The sequence below is a fragment of the Lentinus tigrinus genome, assembly GCF_003813185.1.
Source record: "Lentinus tigrinus ALCF2SS1-7 unplaced genomic scaffold L226scaffold_5, whole genome shotgun sequence".
NCBI classification, from domain to species: Eukaryota; Fungi; Basidiomycota; class Agaricomycetes; order Polyporales; family Polyporaceae; genus Lentinus; species Lentinus tigrinus.
This window is the reverse complement of record NW_027137914.1, coordinates 968,090-986,818: the sequence shown is the minus strand read 5'-3', so window position 1 is coordinate 986,818 and position 18,729 is coordinate 968,090. Positions and strand designations below refer to the sequence as shown.

The following is an 18,729-nucleotide window of genomic DNA, read 5'->3' as shown; positions in this document are numbered from 1 at the left end:
AGTGCCGAGAAGTGGGTCGCATGTCGCTATTTCATGCTGTGCAAATTACATGGACGTGCTGCGGTGCGCATGTATCGTGCGTGATTACCCGTCCCCTTTCCGAGGATCTAATGGAAGAAAGCAGGTTCTTCTCGGAATGGGTACGAGTCAGCTACGGCGGTGTGGCCGGAAAGACGAATCCTTGACCCCGTTCCCTTCTGTTCCCGTAGAGCTGGAGAGGCGGGCCTGCAATGAGGAGACAGATATCACGAGCTGTTTACGATATCGGTACCGTTGTATGACGCGAATGACTTGGATAGATGTCGCAGATAGCAGGGGGACGTTGCCTACGGATCGCCGGGAGTTAGGATAAATTACTCATGATAATATGTGCCCGCTATGGATGCAAAGAGAGTCGAGCATATGCTTGAAGGTTGCGATAGGCACAGACAGCTCTCTGTGCGCCCCCGACTAGACTGGCGCAAAGAGCGGCGGTTCAGATGGCCAGCTAAGTGGCAACATGCATGCCAGTGTGCGACGGCTCCCCATCGAGTGTGGTGCATACAGCGTGCTAGCTGCTTAGATCTCGCCCGTAAGCTTTGCCTGTAGCATTCGCCCAGAGTCGTTCTACAGCTCGACGCTTGGGCCGACGATATGGATTAATTGATTTCGAACTACAGCAGGGGAATTGGGCTTGGGCCTCGCCTTGGCTTCGTCCCCTAAACACACGATCCGCTATGTTTCTAGATTGAACGCTTTGGTGTACTTGGGTCTGGGAGGGGAGCTTGGTTTGAATCAATCAAACAACGTGTTCGATGAAAAGAGGACCTGCCATATCGGGATACGCACAAAGCACAGCGGACAACTCCGCGCGTCTATGGGCGCTCTGGAGCGAGATGTGTCGGAAGCGCGGCCTCCCGATATTCCGCCTGGCTAGGTGGCTCCCACACATACGCAGGATGTTCTTGCGATGGTGCTCGAGCACGGAAAGGTATGCGGGATGGCGGAGTGGGGGGGGGAGGCGCGGCGGCCCTCAGCGCTTGGGAGGGGCAGGACCCCGGACGCCGCGAGGGCGCTTTAATCGATTTCGATCGGGGACAAACACAGGCCAAACAGAGGCGGCCACATTGGGTAGGGGTACGCCCACAACACCACATCATGCTAAATACGATAAGTTGAACGTTCCGAGGACGAGAGAACGCGTATAAACGCTCGTTTCTCGCTCTCGTCCGTCATCTCTCTCCCTCCTCCCCGCCGCGCCCGCCTCCAACCGTGGCCCTCGCGGCATCCGACGCCACCCACGACACGCGTACGTGAAGTTCAAACCATCCCAACCCACCCCCACCGTCCACCCCGACTCCCCCAACCATCATGCCTCGTTCACCTCGCTCCCGCCCCTCCGAAGTGGCTGGAAAGCCCGAGAAGATCCCCCGACCACCAAACGCGTGGATTATCTACCGCACCGACCGCCTTAACGAGTGGAAGGACACAAGGGGCCCCAACGATCCACCTGTCAAGCAGGCCGACATCTCCCGCATGATCGGCACTCGGTGGAGGTTCGAGGCCGACCACGTCAAGCTCGAGTACGAGAAACGCGCTGCTATCGCCAAGGCAGAGCACAAGAGGAAGTATCCCAACTACAAGTACAACCCCATGTCGAAGGAGGCCAAGGAGAAGATGCGCGCCGCGGAGCGCGAGGCCAGGAAGAAGGCCCGCGAGGAGGCGAAGGCGGCCAAGGCCGCCGGACGCAAGGTATCTAACGGCTCTCGTGTCCCCTCCAACCCGTGCACGCCATCGAGCTCGAACGTCAAGCTCGAGGCGTACGACCAAGCTGTGAAACCCCTCCCCGTCCCCGAACCAATCAACCGCGGTTGCGGTCCCTCACCGCCGATCGACTACGACCCAGAGTCCTCCTCTACCGCATCCAGTACCCCACTGCTCTCTTCATCCAGCTCCGCATCCATCCGCAGCTCCCCACTGCCGCCGTCCTCCCAACCACCGTCGGCCGCCCTCTACCCGTCTCATGCTCCCTGGTTGCAGGCTCTCTCATCGCCAGCCTCATCACCCTTGGCACAGCCACCACCACCACCGGCCTACCCCTCGGGCTATGTCCATTCCCCTGCGCCTTCGAGGCAGTCATCGTACAACTTTAGCCGTGCGTTCCCTCCGTCCTCAGACGCGTCTTCGACACCCAGCGACTCCCCGCCTTCGTATTCCGAGGGCGAAGGCTGGCAGCCACAGCCGCTCGACTCATCCTATCAGACGTTCACACCTCTGCCGGAGGTTCAGAACGACTGGAACGCCTACGCCGAGTACCAGCCTTTGCTGCAGGTGAGTTCGACGTAGTGGTTGTGCCTTGACATGTACTGATCCATTTCCGGTCGTAGCCCGACGTTACCTTCCCTCAGCCAGTGATCGACCCCCTGCTGTCCATGCCGGATCAGAATGTGATCAACTTCACTTCCACTTCCACGGAGGCTGTCTTCCACCTCTCGTCTGTGCAGATGCACTCCGCTCAGTCCCCGCCCGGCGAGCTCGATCCCGAATCGTTGCAGCAGCTGTTGCGGCATCTCGAGCAGCAGCCTATCAACGCTGCCGACCAGCTTGGGCCAGTGCTCGACATGCCTGAGCTTCACGAGTCGATGGAGGATCGCGCAGACGGCGCAAGCCTCCCGGCCCCTACGGACATGCAGCCGTGCAGCTTCGAAGACTTCGCCGCCTACATCAACGCTCACCCAGGCGACGCGATGAACTTGGCGGACCCTGGGTTCTACCAGAACATGAGTCTCCAGCTCGAGGCTTTACAGGCTGCGTTGTTCTCCGAGGGTCTCCATGATGTCCAGGCGTTCACCCCAGAGGTACCTGCGTTCCACACGTTCCCCTTCGGTATGCAGCAGCAGGCTCAGCAGCCCCAAATCGCGATGCCCGTTCCCGTTTTGCCCATGTCAATGCCCTTCTCGTCGGTCCCCACTCCCGTTGAGACGAACGTCGTCGCCCCCACTCCGACTTCCGTGCACACTCCTGTCTCTGCTCATCCCGAGTCAGTGTCATACGCCGGTGAAGCCATGGTCGCACAGGCCCCTCGCCGGTATGTGCCTCCGGGTGGCGCGGGTATGCCTGCTCGTCGCCGGGTGGGCGGGAGGTTCTCGCCTCGCCCTTCGAACATCTCCAACGACTCTAACTAGAGTCTAAACAATGCTGCCCTTCAACGCGGCGCCGGAACGTCGCGTCACGTACTTGTTCTCGATGCTTTGTGAGTTGTTCCTTGATGACGTCGTGCGCATACGCTTACCAGCGCGAATAGCAGTGTCAACGACTCTAGACACGTTCAGAACACGTTCCCTCAGTACCGCTTTCCTCCTTCATCGAGCTGTAAAAACGCTCTCCCGCCGTTAAGGCCAGGATCCGCATGCATGCACCAAGCCCCGCATGTCGCGCCCGCATCACTCTCCGCCAACTCCCCCTTCCTCATGCCATAACTTGTCGTTTGCTTTGTCGTTGTCGTCGTCTTTGCTGGCTTTTTCGCATGCATCCGGACCTATCGCTATCTGTATATCACCATCTCAAGTCATCGGGCTCGTCGTCGCTGCATTGTCGCATATCTCGCACATCTCATCGCTGCATCTTTCACGACATTTCACGCCGCTTACGACCCGTCGCATCATACATTATTGACTCGCACTATCTCGTCATCGACTCTGTTGCGGTTTCGTTCTTCGGTATATATTCGTATGTGCTCTACCTTCTCGATCTCATCTACTCCCTACCCTCCCACTACCCCTACCCCCCTCCTGTTCTCTCTTCTATCTTCTCTGTTCACTTTCTACACACGCCCTACCCTCTGGACCGATGTCGGCTCCATCACACTCCCCTCTCCGCTCATCTTCTCCTATGCCTGCTCCTCGTTGCTCTCATCTATCTCTGGTCTCCCTTGTCGTTTGTTCATACGCTTCGTTGCTCATCTGTTGCTCGTCGTCGCGTCGCCCTCGATCGCTTTAAAGTAGCATAGTGTACCTTACCCTAGTCATCGTTTCATCCGTTGACTGCCGTCGTTGAAAGGAAGAATATATCAGTGCTGTCGTTTGGCTCTGATCCCCTTCGGCGTGCCCTCCTACCCCGCCGCATGGTGCGCACATGGCAAGGTACGTCGTCGTCGCTGTTTACATCGTGGCCGCCGCGCGCTGCACGGTGCCGGCGTCGAACTGACTTTCTTCTCCCACGTTCAGAAATGGAGGCTCACTGTTGTATGCAGCGTCCCCGGGGTCCTCGACGTCGACACGATCAGCGATCGAGGAGGCCGCGTCGCGGAAGCATTCCTGCCTATCCCCGCACAGGCGCCCAGATATCCGGAGCACGAGGGCGTGCATCACGTGCACCACGTGGACCGTGTCAACTCCGCCCGCCCATTGTGCGCCGGATTTGGGTCGCGCAGAGGCCATTGTTCGCTGTGTACGGCACAAGGCGTGTGTATTTCTGCTCGGCGGGTGCGAGCTTCTGCTTGCGCGTGTACGTACGCGGTCAGGGAGAACAGACCGAGTTTATGAGCGCGATACGCCTCGTGGTGGGTGGCTTTTTGTTTTTCGCGGCCGCGAGAGCCGCGTTCTGGCAGTTTGGGCTGCGAGGACGTGGTTCCCGGGCGCGATGCGGTTCAGGGCCGTCAGGGGGCGGGCGAGAAGCGGCGGACTTGGTGCGCGTTGCAATGGCGACGGAGACGGTCTGAAGATTTCTGCACTGGTGGTGCTGTCTGGCCCGCCCAGTCCCGAGCGTATATCTGTAGCCCAAGCGCGATGGGCGACGCGATGAGTCCGCGTCAGAGGAGAGATCCTGCGTACCTCGGACGGAACGGAACAAGAGCGTGGAAGTCCGTACAGCCTAGCTGCGAGAAGTGGGAGGTGAGCGTGCTTCCATTCTTTGCTGCTATTGTCGGCGGACGGTGCTGATGTTCTTCATTATGCAGGAAGCTGTGGAGCCCATGTGTCCGGAACAGATATGTGGTGGGCGGACGTACCGGAGTGGCTCCTCTTTAGGTTCGTTGGGCGGTCGTGGGGACAACTATGACTCCAGTATCATCGTCGTGGTACTCTTGATGCCCCTAGGATCGTAGCGATGAACTCATGGACGCACCTGAATGGACCGAGGACAATAGGCGTGTCGTCGAAGGATGGTGCTCTGCACTGTCTTGCTGTGCAGAGACGTCGTTGATGAACATGGCGCTCTCTTCAAGCCCACGGGGAAGACAGGGCAGGTCACAATACCCAGCGAAGCCAATTCCGACCTCCATCGCACCAGGTCAACTCGGTGATAGGATTATACATCATGCAGAGGAGGGAACCTTGGATTTGGTGCGTTGTTACCTGTTGAACCCAATACGCTGAGATATAGAGTTGTTATCTCTAGGGTTCTTGTACGGTTCCGGGGAGACTTGGGACCCTGTGGCCGCAGCGGACCTCTCGGCGTCCCTAGGAACGCACCTCTTCATGGACTCGTACACGCACCTCGGTCGACGAAGGACAATATCCTTCTCGGAGAATGGAGCCCTACGTCGTCTCATCGGCGGACATTGGTAAGTTGAGTGCTTGGAGATCGCAACCCATAATGCTGACATCTCGAACCAGATGGAGGACAGGGAGAGTTCCGAGGTCGAGTGGCGTGGTTAGGAGGAACGCGTCCAAACTGCGGTGGTTTCGGATGGTGTGGATGGAGTTGAGAGGAGTTGGACGTCCATCCATCATCCATCGTCTTATATGTGCCGTGGTTGCTATCGATCAGTCCCGGGAGGGTTACCAAGGGGCATTGTTCTCCTTTACCTGTATAAGTCTTACGACTGACTCGTGCTTTGTCGCCCGCTTTGGGCAGGCCGCTTCGAGGACGGTTGTACGCCGCGCGCAGGTCTCGTGTTGCGAGTTGATGTAATACCAAGAACAATACGACACGGAGCATTATGATACTACTTAATGGCGAGTTAGTAGGCGCTGCGTTTTACTGATGCAGTCCCCTACTTCGAAGACTTGCTGGAAGGATGAGCTTGTGAGCCTCACGCCCAATATTGTAACTCTCTGAAACGGTGTCTAGGAAAGGGATACTATACGGCGGAGGACGGTAGTTATGGGGCATACAAGAGGTCGAAAGTTCCTGGTGAATCATTGAAGGACCAGGAAACGAGACGATGAGTCGGAGAGGTTAGGAGAATGATCAGATATGTCAGCCCGTGAGTAGGCAGTACTCCTCCAAGTTCCACGTGCCAGTTTGAGGGCTCCGGTAAGAAGTAAGACCTTCTTTGGGATCGGGGACAACCATCCGGGTCGTCATGAGCACAGCGCCTCTCATCTACCTTCGGCTCCGACGGACCACAACAGCCAATATTGCACCCGAGAAGTTACAACCAACAGTTACCAATCATCATTGTCGTCGTTACTACTACAGCCAACGCGTGTGCCCACCCGGGCGGTCGTAACAGCGCCATGGCGCCCGAGCTCGGATCTGAATCTGTCTGGTTGTTGATGTTCCCTCCCCTGCGTCACCTTAGCATGCACAACTACACGAGCGCACCGCAGGCACAACAGGAACAGCCCATCTCATGGAAGTACAAGAGGTCATGGGGGAAGAGACGGGCGAGCGACGGGAGGAATAGACAGGGTATGAGGGGGTATAGGGAGACAGTGAGTGTACTCACGCCAGCCCGTTCAGCTGGGTCACAGCTGTGAGGCCGTCGCCGATGTTCACGAAGTCGAGGAGCACGAAGTTGGGGGCGCGTCCGGCTGCGAAGCCCTCGCATCCGGCAGCGTTCGCGAGGATCCTGACCATGACGATATGTCAGCCCGCCCGAATTCCAATTAGCACGAATGTTGCACTTACGAAGGAACACCGTTGGTCGTCTTGGCGTCGATAGGATCGCTCACGATGATGCCCGTGCCGAGGATGTCCTTGTTGAGTGAGTGGTTGATCATGTACATGTGGTCCTCCGTCGAAAGCGGGCCATTGATGCGGTCAACGCTGCACGGGAACTTGTCGTCTGTAACGCTGAAGGGCGTCTCCCAGACCATCTGGAACTCGGGGAGGATGTATGGGACGCTGCGATCGGTGTCTGCGCCTGCATCGAGGAACACGACGACGCGCTTCCCGCTGCTGATCATGTCACCAAGAGTCGGCCACTGCAAGACTCCGCTTAATTCAATGATACGAAGGAGAGAACTTGATGGAACACACCTCGCTCTGCTTCATCGGCAGGTGCGGTGGGACATACGCTAGATCCGCGATGCCCGATGCCTGGAAGGGCGGATCCCAGAGGTCTGGGAGAGAAGCACCCTCGGGGTTCGTGAAGATGAGCGTGAGGACCTCGTTGGGGTTCGCCTTGAGGAAGTCGTTGACCTTGTTGAGGTAGGCTTCAACAGTTCCGCCATCGAAGAGAGCCTAGGAGAGTGTCTAAGACGATGATCCCCGTAACGAACAGACGTCACTTACGCAACTGGTGTGGCAGAAGTGCAAGACATTGTCGTTGCTACAGGGTCCGTAGATAGATCAGTATGCGAGTCGTGTATGCGCGATCATGATACGTACACATGCGCCTGCGCCTGGAGCAAACGCACACCGAGACCAAGCTGAGAGGGAATATCGATCTCCTGGTCCCGAGCGACTGGACACTGCGTCAGCTTAGCACTAGATCACCTCACGGTGATGTACTCACGAGCAAAGGGATCCTCGCTGAACGCGAACGAATCGTGCGCTGAGATGGAGATGTCAGCCTCCGCGAGAAGTGTGCCCTCATCGCTACTAACATCCAAAGTATGTCACGTTTCCATAACTGCGATCGCAGAGTTCTGCGTGCCCGTTGCAGACCGTAGCCCTATCGTGAGAACGTCAGCCTCAAAGTCAACCCGCGCTCGACATCCCATCGAACTTCGAGCTTCCAACCTACCTCCGCTGGGGAACGATGGCACCTTTAACGGAGGCGACAGCAACCGCTGCACTCAAGAGGAAGGACGTTGCTCGCATGTCGGTCGTGAAGACGTTACGGGCGGGGGAGGAGCGTGAGGACGAGAGGCGAAGGCTGAGCGGACTTTAAGATGGCTGAACCGGCAGCTGGGGACACGAGAAGCCTCAGAGGTCGCTATTTGAGGCAACGGGCACATGGGGCTGGGGCTTCGATGCCGTGGACACTTGATTTGTCCTCGCGGAGGCGGGCAGCGGCCGCGGTGAAGCCAAGACGCATGTGTTGCGGCATTCGTGATGGGCGAGCACAGGAAGTGCAGATCGCACCAGGGGCCATAGCATCTCGTCCGTCGTTGTCTCAATCGCTGCTGGGTTGATTTGATGAGCGTTGCTGACCACGCACGTGGACCCATTCTGCGGAGGAACGTTGCTCATGCTGCATCTTGGAAGTTGTAAGAAAGATCCGAAATGTCCTTTTGCCGCATGATGAGTAGGTCGGGGTGAGAACTGGGTGAGAACAAGCACGGCGTTTTGGTGTCGGCCTGGAGGCTACTCGACACAAAAACGATAGCTCCCGTCCCATCCGCCGCGCTGTTCATCTCAGTACGCCAGCTCACATCAGCGCAGTCCAGCTCGAACCCCGCTGGATCCAGGAACCAAAGATGGCTTGTCACTGTACGCTGCTCAACTCTCCCTGAGATCGTCGTTTGTACCGCCACAGACGGATGACCTATGACCATGTTTGACAACGACCTGTGCTGCCTGAGAACGGTGTCGACGAAGACAGGAGGCATACAGGGCAAAGTTGCTGCCGTGGACAGCCGGACGATTCAAGTTATAAAACTCACTGGGACCGCGTCGCAGTCGAGCTGTTACGCCCTCCTTTGTGGACATCGTCTGCGCTGGTCCTGAGCAAACGCAAGCTCCTGGTACGAACTTCACCGACTATGTCCCACTACGCATGACAGACTTGGATGTTAGAATCTTCGACTTCGAGTCTTTGACGGAGGACCTTGGGGGGCGCTGTCAGACACTGCAAGTTCGCCGGTCGTGCAAAAGCATGTCAGGCACGCTCTGTGTGAAGCCGCCGGCATTGCATTGAAGCTGGGCGGAAGATGGAATCATGGATGGCTGGGAGATGGTGATGATGCAGAGGCCTCGTGGGGCTGGAGTTTCTAAATCCCGCATAGGTGGTTGTTATTGGCCAATGTTACTTGGTTATGGCAGGACTACAAGCCCTTGTTACCGAGTAGTAAGAGAGATAAGCGAGTTCGATTAGATGAAGATAAGAGGGGCTCATTGGACCAATCGGCCGCGGCGGCGAGTTTGCGCGCACCGGACTCGACGATGTCCAATGAACTGTGGCGACGTTCACCAAACGTCGTCTGGACAACATCTGTCGGACTCGCCTCTCTTTACGTCCGAAACAGCGGTTGTGCTGGGCTTATAAAGACCTTTTGACGCTGTGGACGGCACTCTACAGCTTCCCACTCACATCAGTCTCACGCAGACACACCTGGGCCCCACCGTCATGCATTCCCCGGACAACGAAACGTTCTCGACGCCCCCGTCGACCCCGAACGTACCAGAGATCCGACAGTCGCTGTCTCGGAGGACGAGTCGGCCATCGCACCTTAACATCATGCATAACTCCTCGGACTGGACACCCAACATTGTGGTCGACCCCCAGCAGTCACCGGAGATTGCGTCGGGAAAGACCCACTCCGGCACTCCCTCCTCCGCTTTGGTCAACGGCAACGGCAAGGCCAATGTCAATGGCAATGGCGCCTCCGTGACTGTAGAAGGCCCACCACTTATGTCGAACACTCCCACAATTACTCACCACACGGTTCCGGTTCCGACCCACTCACAACACCGCACACCTTCTCCTACCATTAAATCGCCCTGTTTCCTGCACTCCAAGCTGCAGGGCGCATCTCTCATGGACTGGTTTGGAACCGTCGCCAACGACAAACCACGCGATCTCCGCGAACGAGGAGATGACGAACACAACGCCCACCCGGACGGCACGGTATCGGACTCGTACAGCGATTCGCCTTATGGAGATGACGACGAAGAGCGAGCGTACGCTTCGAGTCTCACGAAGCGACTCGCGGAGACGGCGGTCGGGGTGCGGGAGGTCAGCAAAAAGCTCGGTCAGTCGTCCTGTCTGGTTTTTGTCTGGTTTGCGGCGTTGCACCCGCCTCACGGCGGTGCTCACCTCACACCCAGGTCGCACTCGCGTCCGCTCCAACATCCAGAGCGTCCTCATCGTGACCAAGGCGCGAGACAACAGGCTCATCAAGCTCACTCGCGAGCTTGCCCTCTATCTCATGCTCAAGAAGCGCGGTTCCGACCGGGGAATGATTGTGTGAGTGCCCATCCTATTTGTCGATTCGAGCCCATCGTGGATTGCGTCCTACTCGCCGATCGGCGTACGTGTCGTAGTGTCGCCTGTTCACGGCACCGACCTGCGGCGGTCATAGCCGGCACAGGTGACAGAGCCCGAGGCCCTTTTCCTTGCATCCTCGCCCCAGTCCGGTCCAGATGGCGTCATACTAATATCTCCGTGCAGTTACGTCGACGCCCAATTGAAGTCGTCAAGACGCTTCGACGCAGCCGGTCTGGCCCACGAACATCCCGAGTTCTTCGTTCCGTTCCCCAAGCGCCGCACCTCTAGTAGCTCGTCATTACACTCAAACTTCAGCAACGGCAATGGCGATAGCCAGCCATCATCCGAGGGGCAGCTCCGTTACTGGACAGCCGAGATGTGCAGCCGCAGTCCACATCTCTTCGATTTTGTCGTCACAGTGAGTGCAACTTCGACTTCGCCGCAGCGGCGTTCGCTGAACCACCTGCAGCTCGGTGGTGACGGCACCGTTCTGTTCACCTCGTGGCTGTTCCAACGTATCGTGCCTCCTGTCCTCCCTTTCGCCCTGGGCTCGCTCGGATTCCTGACAAACTTCGACTTCGCCAACCACCAGAAAGTGATGGACAACGCGATCGACGACGGCGTTCGTGTGAACCTCCGCATGCGCTTCACTTGCACCGTGTATCGCGCTATCTCCCCAGACAAGAATAGCAAGGCGTGTCGCGCGATTAAGAAGGGCGTCACTGGGGAGATCTTAATGAGGAACGTTGAGCAAGATGGATGGGAAGCGCTTGAAAGCGGCAGCGGCGCGGGTGGTAAGGCGGGCGCGAAGGACAAGGAGATTATGTGCTTCTCGACGAGGCCGGTTGAGTGCTTCGAAGTCCTGAATGACCTTGTCGTCGACCGTGGCCCGAGTCCTTACGTTAGTCTGCTTGAGTTGTTCGGTGAGTGTCGGCCCTTGTCCTGTCGTGCCGCCTGTACTGACCAAACTTACAGGTGATGAGCACCACTTGACCACTGTCCAAGCCGATGGTCTTTGCGTTGCTACCCCTACTGGTTCGACTGCCTACTCAGTACGTCTTCACCGAAGCAACCTCTGGGTGTGTACTAACGCAAGCTACAGTTATCTGCGGGTGGCTCTCTAGTGCACCCCGAGATCCCGGCCATCCTCATCACCCCTCTCTGCCCGCACACCCTCTCCTTCCGTCCAATGCTACTTCCTGACACGTTGGAACTGCGTATATGCGTTCCTTTCAACTCCAGGAGTACCGCATGGGCGTCGTTCGATGGTCGCGGTCGTGTCGAGCTGAAGCGTAAGTGTTGCGGTCTCCTATGACGTCATCATATACTCACCGGTAGCGCAGAGGGAGACCACATCAAGGTTACTGCGTCCAAGTACCCATTCCCCACAGTTTGCGCCGAGTCCCAGTCCCGTGACTGGTTCAACTCAATATCCCGCACTCTCAAGTGGAACGAGCGAGAGCGCCAGAAGTCGTTCGTGGTCGTGGAGGAGAGCCCCCGCAAGGCACGTTCGCAGTCTGTGGAGAGGCACCAGGACGGCCCAACCCCCACGTCGAAACGGCATAGCGAGGCTATCAAAGAGAACGGTGCCGCTGCTCGCGAGGACGACATGGATGAGGAGGACGAAGTGTCCGATGAGGAAGACGAGAAGTACGACATTGACGACCTCTCGTCCACGGAGTCGCCGAGCTCCTCGGACGTGAACAAGCTGAGTCCGCGTGAGGTGGAGGTCGGGAAGGAGAAATTAGCAGCAGGTGACGGCGAGAAGCACGAGCAAGCCGTAGCCGAGAACGCCGCTCGCCTCCTCGCCCAGGGCAACCCATACTTGTCGTCTACGCGCGACGTGTCGCCGAGTTCCGGGCTCAAGTCTGGCGTCGACACACCGGACCGCTTCGTCGGTCCGCATCCTCATCCTCCTCGCGTCTCTCCCCGTCACGTCCAGTTCCTCGCGGATTCCAACTCCTCCTCGTCTTCGTCCATCGCCACAATGGCGGATCCCCAGCGAGGCGACCGCGGAGAGCGCGACGACATCCGTGGGCCCCGCTCGGCCCACTTCAGCACGCGCGTGCGGATCCCGCGCGACCGCGATATCGACGCGGAGAGCCTGAAAACTCCGACCCCAGTCGACCTGCCGTCCAACAACCGGCATGCCTTCCACCGCAGTCGCTCGCGCGACCGGTCAGAAGACGGGCCGCACCGGCGTGCATTCGCGGTGTGGGGCCAGGACGAGAGTGACAGCGCTGCGAGCGACAGCGATGCTGACGCGTAGGTGTGTGGATGACTTGTTTCGCCTTTGCCTTCTCATAGAATGTTTCTGCTGGAGCCTGGTATTGTATCTTGTATCGGTTCGGTTGGTTGGGCGATAGGAAAGATGGTATGAACGGAATATCTCTAGAAGCATTGTAACCTACTTATATGACCAGATATATTCACGACGACAGACACGCCTTGTAAAATTTATGCATCTTTCCCTCGAGACGTCTCGTTCGCGTGCGTCGCTGGTCTGACTGGCTACTTACGGTACGTCTGCCTACTCCGTTCATGAGGCGCTTACACAATCCAGTATGTCAAGCCTAGGTATGCTTGGAAGTAATGGTCCATGCAGACACCTCATTGGACATTCCTCCCACGAACATCCATGTGTCGTCCCCTTGACCGTGAACAGCGACGCTTTGACGACGAGCTGTCGTTTTGCCCCGATGGCGGGACACTGAAACGTGAGGTTCTGGCGTCATCACTGCTTATAGGACTCGACCTACCTCTCGGACCCTATGCTTCTATCCTATTCCCCGGAGTCCTGCGTGGATCGTTCTCTCACCTCAAGTTGCCGGGTGCTTCGCCGCAGTCGAGTCCCATGCTGGTGGTCCCACTTTCCTCGGGCTTTCTGTTCATGAACCTTTCGGAGCCCTTCCAACATGCGTACGTGCACACGACCAGGCTTCCTTCTCCAATATTTATGCGCTGAGATGCGACCGAGTAGTGCAGGGTGAACGTGCGCCTCGATCGATGTACCGTCCTGATGGGATGCGGCAGCATTTAGGTTAACGCAATCCAACACGCCTCTCGTTGACGTCTTGTGACAGATCTACAGTTTGGGTTCCCAGGTGGCGCACCAAGTCCATCTATGTCCGCGCTCCCTCTGCGGCAGGCACATGCCCGCAACACGGCGCATGCAAGAAGCCAAGAAGTGTTTCGTCTTCCAAACGCCACACGACAGGTTTTCCTCGACCACGAAGCCACTAGCTCTCCCAGCGACCCTTGGCAGCTCAGCGTCGCCAGTCGTCCATGCTACCGTGGAAATCGGTGCGAAGCGGCGTTTCTCTGGCGTAAAATCCCACAAGCTAGTGCGTGACCGCGGTCGCTATCACGTCCCGCAACCTGCCGCTGGCAGGTTCCCAAGGCGAGTGCAGTCGATTAGTGCAATGTCTTGGTGACCCTGACTTCAGGCTTCTGGACACCTTCTGCAGGCTCGATGTTGCGGGGCGCAAACCCGCTCGCTTGCAACAGTCGGGACGAGCGTCGCCCTTCGTACGCTGCTTCTGCGGACGCGCACAGTCGCCCTGGCCCTGCGACTTCTGCAGGGAAGGTTGCTTTTACGGCAGCTGCTGGGCCGCCACATTGAGTTTCGGTGCGTCAAGAAGGCCCTCCCTTGGCCCGATGCTTCCTGCCTTCCCTTCTCGCAGCGCCCTTATAGGCCCCCCATGCCCTCGCGGCTGATTTCCCCGCTCTAGCCGACGTCCTTCACATTCCCCCGCCCACCTCGCCCCTTTGCCTGTTCACGCCTTGTCTGCGCCCATGAGTGATCAGCCAGATCTGGTCACGACAGCCATCGCAGAGTTTGTTACGGCCGTACGAGATGTCCGATTGACGCAGTTTGTCTCTTGTGAGTGCGTTTGCCACACTGGTCGTGAAGCACCAGGCTGGATCTGACTCCTCCCGGCCAGTCGTTACCTCCACGATTGTCGTCTATGATTATGGTCAGTCCACTCTCTCGACGCCATCCATGCATGTGCACCAGCGCTGACGTCCGATTGGCAGTCATATGCCTCGAGCATGAAGTGGAGCTGATCTGGGTAAGTGCATGTGTCCAGGAGCCGGCGGGATCTGCGGCGTCTGACTGTCGTGTGCAGAAGAAGCGGTGGTCGGTCATCAAGCTAGCCTTCCTTTGGGTACGTCCATTCACATTGTCATGGATGCCACGGTCCCTTGCAAGAGCCGCTCAAGTGCCTCCCCCGCCCGGGTCTCTTAGCATCGCTATTTTGGCATAATATGCGTATTGTGGGTCGTTCCATAGCTTCACGGAGTTGTCTGGCAAGCTGAGCCGCCGTAGATTCCAGTCATATGGTCAGCACCTACCCTGCACGCTACTGCTGTGTGTGAGAAGACTCATTGCATACCATTTGCCGTCTAGCGCTGAACTCGACTGTCGTGAACGACCAAGTGAGTGCAACACGCATGGCAGCGGCGCATGTTCTAACAGTAGCCACTAGTTGTGAGCGCCCAATGTCTTCTTCGGTGCGTAACACTGAAGCCCAGTCATGCAAGCTGCGAGTTCTGGTTCTATTGGGAAACGTGGGGATATAGTGCGATCCTATTTACCTCGGAAGGTGAGACTCTCTCATCGCCTTGTCCAGTTGCGATAGTTCACCTCTGGAATCTGGAACCTAGCTGTATTGTTGCTGTGGATCTACGTGGTCTACAACAAGAATCGTTGGGTCCTAGCACTCATGTCCATATGCTACCTCATTGAGGTGGCGGCTGTCGTGACGATCCTCACGATCTCCTTCGAGACGTTCGAAGGTGCGGTTAACCTTTTCAGCCTTTCCACGGAGTCCACCTAATGAGCAGCTCTTATCAGCAAAAGCGAACGGCATACCAGGCGTCGAGTACTGCGTCATGACGAAGATCGGCTCCCCCTTCCCGTTACTGTGGGTCCCCATCCTCGCATTCGACGCCCTCCTGCTTCTGCTCTTCCTCTACCGGGGTTGTGCAGGCGCCTCGCCGAACTCGAGCTGGAGATGGGCATACAGCTACGACGGCCTTCTAGACATGATCTACAGGTACTCGCTCCTCAACTTCCTCGCGTGAGTCCTGAGTTCTCCTCTTCGCTGGCTTCTCTGAGAGAAGAGAAGACGGTGCTGATCGCGGGCGCTAGAATATTCGCATCGTACCTTGCGTGTGCGATCATATGGCTCACGAGCGACGTGAGTACTCTACCTTGCTCGGTTGCACCCATTCTCACCTAATGTACCCTTCTGCATGTGCTGCAGCTCGGTCTCTACCAGATCCCCGTGGGGTTCGCCCTCTCACTCAGCATCACGAACTGCACCCGGCTCCTGCTCAATATCCGACACGCATACTACACAGGCGTGCGGGACCCCCTGCTGCTCAATGTCCGCGATATCCCCGCCACTGGCAACAACACCCCAACGCCGGACGCGATTCTCGACACCCCTCTCCCTCCACACACCCCAGGGGCATTCTCGTCCTGCTCCGCTGCCTCCGCCTACTCCGATTCCGCCTTCTCGGGCCCGACCCTCCGCAATCCCAGCGTCACGCCGACCAGCTCACCGCGCTGCGACACTGCAAGTCCGACGAGCACTGTCCGCGTGACGATCGGGCACGACCATGCAGTCGAGGTGGCAGTCTCAAGACCAGGCACCTCGGGTTCGACTAGGGGCATACAAAGGCTCGCTGGGACTCCTCGACGCGCCCACGAGTATGTGCGGGAGCCCTCGGTGCACCTGACTGGGGTGATGAACCCGGAATGGTGGCAATACGAGATGCGGGAGATACGTGCGGACCTGCGGATATCGTACGGGGAGGCTGTATGATTGGTGCTCACACACACGACGGATTCATGATGTGACGTATCTTTATGGAATGTATATAGGTTTTGGGGCCACTGGTGGCTATGTACGTATGTATCGTAGTAGTTAGCATGCTATCGTTTTGCAAGATATCCTGCCCTCTCCCTAGTGTGCGTGTGTGTGTAAGTAACTTCGTGCAGTCCGAAGGCGATATTGGCAAAAGAACGTATGCCTTCAAACTGTTGTACAGGATTGGTACTGCTACTTCAGAAGTACGCCGTGTTTCTCAACGCGAATCGCTCAAGCTTCCTATAATCGGGGCGATCCTTCGCCACAGCCCAGATCCACGCGTCCAGTTCCGGCGGCGTCATATCCTTCGTCCACGACAGATCCTCCTTCTGCCCGCTCACATCCAGCGTCTTCGCCTTCTCTACGATCAGCTCGCAGGCATCGATCGCTGCGGCGCGCAGCACGAACGCCTGCTCGACCGTCAAGAGTGGACCCTCCTTCGGGACTGTCTTGATCTGCGCCACGACATCCACGACGGGCTCCGCGGCGGCAAGGAGGGCGCTCAGGCGTTCGGGGTCGCGAGCTTCCGGGAAGAGCGTGGGGAGCCCGAGCGCGGGATCGGCGGTGGAGAGGTCGATCACCCCGAGGTGGACGAGGAGAGAGGGAATGACGTTGTCGGAGAAGATGGGGAGGTGCGAGGTGCGGGGGACGGGTACGGCTGGGGTGTTGGAAGTGCCGAAACGGAGAGCGATGGCGTGCAGAGTGAGCATGGCCTTCTTGAAGCAGTACACAGCTGTAGATGGATATTAGTGCCCGGACGCCATGAAGTTGGTGCGAGAGGAGAATCACGTTGATCGTAGACCAGAGCCATATCTCGGAAAGCAGGGATTCCGCACACAAACTGTAGGCGTTGAGGGGTAAGCGGACAGCTTGACTTGAGCGGAAATTTTGGGTACTCACTCTCTCGAGTGCGACTTCACACTCGTCGCCCCCGGCCTTCCTGGCCTTTTCGCCTTCCTTGAGTGCTTCAAGGACGAAGCTGCCCAGATCGGGGTAGCCACCGTCGATCAAAGCGTCGCCCGTCTCGTTCAACGTCTTCGCAATGATCTGCACGATCTCCCAAACGGGGCCGCCTAGCTCTCCGACAGTCACCCCAGGGATCTTCTCGTGCGGCCTCTCTACGTGAATGTGATGCGTCACACGCATGAGGTCTGCAACAGTCGTCGCAGTGATCTCCTTCATCCCGCGCGCGGAGAAGTAGTCCTCAGCGCCGGCAGAGGACGAGATGTAGGCAGAGAAGACGAAGGCGCGGATATTGTCGAAAGCTCCTCTTCCCGTGGCCTGATGAAGCGGGACACGATATCCTGAAGCGAAGTTGAGCAGGGAGAGGACGGATAGGACGTTCAGTTCTGAGACGACAGAGCTGAAGTTGAGCGGCATGGTCATCCCGTGGGCTTTGCACAGACGAGTGTATGTGCTCGTAAATGCTGGAGAGAGCAGAAATCGTTCGATGGATTCATCGCTGATCTGTTCAGCTGTCAGTCATCTTGCCAGTTGTACGGGAGAGAGCAAAGTTCGAGTCGAATTAATGCCATCGAGCGGCCCCATATCCAACAGAGCTTTGCGAGGACGTACCGTAACGTTGGCCTTCTCGCGAGCCGCGCGAGAGGACTCGCGTACTGCTCTGAGATACTGTCCTGATGGGGGGAAAGGGATCGATGACATTGTATTGGAACCTCCTAGGAATTGCTGGTTTCCTTGTTATTGTATACACTGGATCTGTACAGTACAATAGTAGCGTCAACTGGCATGTCTATCCTGAGACTCAATCACACTCACCTCGACTTCACTGATTGTCGGCAAACCTGAAGATTCTGGAGACTGGTGAGCGTGTTGTGAGTCTGTACATTGTACCAACCCGAGTGCTTCCGGAAGTGGGCGGTCAATCTCGGCGCCTACCGCCACATCAGCTTAACGCAGCGACGCGAGCTTGCTATCGGTTAACAGGCACAAAACAGACCCACTCATAGGGACAGTACTGTTGTGTATTTCATCTGTCTTTGTCGCAATGGGATGAGGAGAATTGCGAGTTTGAACAGTGCATGCCTGGTGTCTTGCAAGCTTCACGTGGCATCCACGTGGAAGACCGTCCCGGTCTTCCCGGCTTCGGTTCCATACATGTTAAACCACATCCATCCCAGTTGGCGAATTTATGAGCTGGCAGTGGCACACCGTGGCCTGTTCTGTGCACCACTGTCCTACACCATTGCCACATCATCATGTGTTCTTGTTTTCATGCTTATTCTGATACCGCCACGGGCACTGGGAATGACCGCGATATTGAGATCCTTGAGGCCCCGCTCTCAAGGACATGCAGATGCTATGTTTGACGTGCGTCAACAACGGTATCGACTGCGTTGTCCGTGGGGGAACGAACGGTCCTGCGGCAGAGCGGTTCGTCCGTTAAGAGGGGAGACGGATATGGAAGCCGTATATCGAGAGTTGGGTCGATTACAAGGAGGCTCCTCGGCCGTATCCCAGAGTAGCGGAGGTGTTCAAGGGCCCATGTGTCCACAAGAGGGAGCCTGGGATTATGACGAGGATAATTGA

General features: G+C 57.4%; 7 protein-coding genes across 7 annotated transcripts; 4 read left to right on the top strand and 3 right to left on the bottom strand.

Annotated features, from left to right (window-relative positions):
• Window positions 1-1,350: 1,350 nt before the first annotated feature.
• L226DRAFT_520772 (uncharacterized protein) lies at window positions 1,351-3,164 on the top strand (the record flags this gene model as incomplete). Its single annotated transcript, XM_067678668.1, has 2 exons — window positions 1,351-2,310; window positions 2,367-3,164. 2 exons carry the CDS (start codon window positions 1,351-1,353, stop codon window positions 3,162-3,164), a joined length of 1,758 nt encoding a protein of 585 aa, XP_067538994.1.
• A 949-nt stretch (window positions 3,165-4,113) lies between these two features.
• On the top strand, window positions 4,114-5,083 carry L226DRAFT_520771 (uncharacterized protein; the record flags this gene model as incomplete). Its single annotated transcript, XM_067678667.1, has 4 exons — window positions 4,114-4,121; window positions 4,232-4,387; window positions 4,589-4,871; window positions 4,937-5,083. The coding sequence occupies 4 exons, from the start codon at window positions 4,114-4,116 to the stop codon at window positions 5,081-5,083; spliced, it is 594 nt and encodes a 197-aa protein (XP_067538993.1).
• Window positions 5,017-5,842, bottom strand: L226DRAFT_292257 (uncharacterized protein). Its single transcript, XM_067673632.1, has 5 exons — window positions 5,787-5,842; window positions 5,583-5,718; window positions 5,475-5,525; window positions 5,104-5,254; window positions 5,017-5,031 (listed from the first exon to the last, which is right to left on the bottom strand). The coding sequence occupies exons 2-4, from the start codon at window positions 5,713-5,715 to the stop codon at window positions 5,226-5,228; spliced, it is 213 nt and encodes a 70-aa protein (XP_067538992.1). The 5' UTR covers window positions 5,716-5,718; window positions 5,787-5,842; the 3' UTR covers window positions 5,017-5,031; window positions 5,104-5,225.
• A 555-nt stretch (window positions 5,843-6,397) lies between these two features.
• On the bottom strand, window positions 6,398-8,394 carry L226DRAFT_531766 (PLC-like phosphodiesterase). Its single transcript, XM_067680142.1, has 8 exons — window positions 7,895-8,394; window positions 7,755-7,822; window positions 7,664-7,702; window positions 7,537-7,612; window positions 7,441-7,477; window positions 7,186-7,389; window positions 6,835-7,130; window positions 6,398-6,775 (listed from the first exon to the last, which is right to left on the bottom strand). The coding sequence occupies exons 1-8, from the start codon at window positions 7,969-7,971 to the stop codon at window positions 6,649-6,651; spliced, it is 924 nt and encodes a 307-aa protein (XP_067538991.1). The 5' UTR covers window positions 7,972-8,394; the 3' UTR covers window positions 6,398-6,648.
• An 849-nt stretch (window positions 8,395-9,243) lies between these two features.
• On the top strand, window positions 9,244-12,782 carry L226DRAFT_531765 (ATP-NAD kinase). The gene is made up of 7 exons (XM_067680141.1): window positions 9,244-10,064; window positions 10,141-10,279; window positions 10,484-10,718; window positions 10,770-11,223; window positions 11,276-11,352; window positions 11,403-11,592; window positions 11,644-12,782. Exons 1-7 carry the CDS (start codon window positions 9,551-9,553, stop codon window positions 12,567-12,569), a joined length of 2,535 nt encoding a protein of 844 aa, XP_067538990.1. The 5' UTR covers window positions 9,244-9,550; the 3' UTR covers window positions 12,570-12,782.
• Window positions 12,783-13,690: 908 nt separating this feature from the next.
• Window positions 13,691-16,134, top strand: L226DRAFT_551159 (uncharacterized protein; the record flags this gene model as incomplete). The annotated part of the gene is made up of 14 exons (XM_067682800.1): window positions 13,691-13,700; window positions 13,768-13,928; window positions 14,032-14,183; window positions 14,245-14,277; window positions 14,339-14,373; window positions 14,431-14,469; window positions 14,550-14,578; window positions 14,631-14,644; window positions 14,712-14,740; window positions 14,853-14,907; window positions 14,969-15,100; window positions 15,180-15,384; window positions 15,456-15,504; window positions 15,571-16,134. The coding sequence occupies exons 3-14, from the start codon at window positions 14,096-14,098 to the stop codon at window positions 16,132-16,134; spliced, it is 1,272 nt and encodes a 423-aa protein (XP_067538989.1). The 5' UTR covers window positions 13,691-13,700; window positions 13,768-13,928; window positions 14,032-14,095.
• L226DRAFT_531762 (uncharacterized protein) lies at window positions 16,118-18,010 on the bottom strand. The gene is made up of 5 exons (XM_067680140.1): window positions 17,959-18,010; window positions 17,755-17,898; window positions 17,080-17,646; window positions 16,969-17,020; window positions 16,118-16,912 (listed from the first exon to the last, which is right to left on the bottom strand). Exons 2-5 carry the CDS (start codon window positions 17,842-17,844, stop codon window positions 16,377-16,379), a joined length of 1,245 nt encoding a protein of 414 aa, XP_067538988.1. The 5' UTR covers window positions 17,845-17,898; window positions 17,959-18,010; the 3' UTR covers window positions 16,118-16,376.
• Between the last annotated feature and the right edge of the window lie 719 nt (window positions 18,011-18,729).

Coding starts and splice junctions, on each gene's coding strand:
- L226DRAFT_531765 (XM_067680141.1), top strand. CDS start 9,551: ATGCATAACTCCTCGGACTGGACACCCAACATTGTGGTCGACCCCCAG. Junction 10,280..10,483: donor TCCGACCGGGGAATGATTGT/GTGAGTGCCCAT, acceptor ATCTCCGTGCAG/TTACGTCGACGCCCAATTGA. Junction 11,353..11,402: donor CTGGTTCGACTGCCTACTCA/GTACGTCTTCAC, acceptor CGCAAGCTACAG/TTATCTGCGGGTGGCTCTCT.
- L226DRAFT_292257 (XM_067673632.1), bottom strand. CDS start 5,715: ATGGATGATGGATGGACGTCCAACTCCTCTCAACTCCATCCACACCAT. Junction 5,526..5,582: donor TCCTCCATCTGGTTCGAGAT/GTCAGCATTATG, acceptor TCCGCCGATGAG/ACGACGTAGGGCTCCATTCT. Junction 5,255..5,474: donor ATTGTCCTTCGTCGACCGAG/GTGCGTGTACGA, acceptor GGTGCGATGGAG/GTCGGAATTGGCTTCGCTGG.
- L226DRAFT_531762 (XM_067680140.1), bottom strand. CDS start 17,844: ATGTCATCGATCCCTTTCCCCCCATCAGGACAGTATCTCAGAGCAGTA. Junction 17,647..17,754: donor GCGAGAAGGCCAACGTTACG/GTACGTCCTCGC, acceptor ACAGCTGAACAG/ATCAGCGATGAATCCATCGA. Junction 16,913..16,968: donor GGCTCTGGTCTACGATCAAC/GTGATTCTCCTC, acceptor ATCCATCTACAG/CTGTGTACTGCTTCAAGAAG.
- L226DRAFT_531766 (XM_067680142.1), bottom strand. CDS start 7,971: ATGCGAGCAACGTCCTTCCTCTTGAGTGCAGCGGTTGCTGTCGCCTCC. Junction 7,823..7,894: donor GCCATCGTTCCCCAGCGGAG/GTAGGTTGGAAG, acceptor TTCTCACGATAG/GGCTACGGTCTGCAACGGGC. Junction 7,703..7,754: donor AAACGTGACATACTTTGGAT/GTTAGTAGCGAT, acceptor TCTCCATCTCAG/CGCACGATTCGTTCGCGTTC.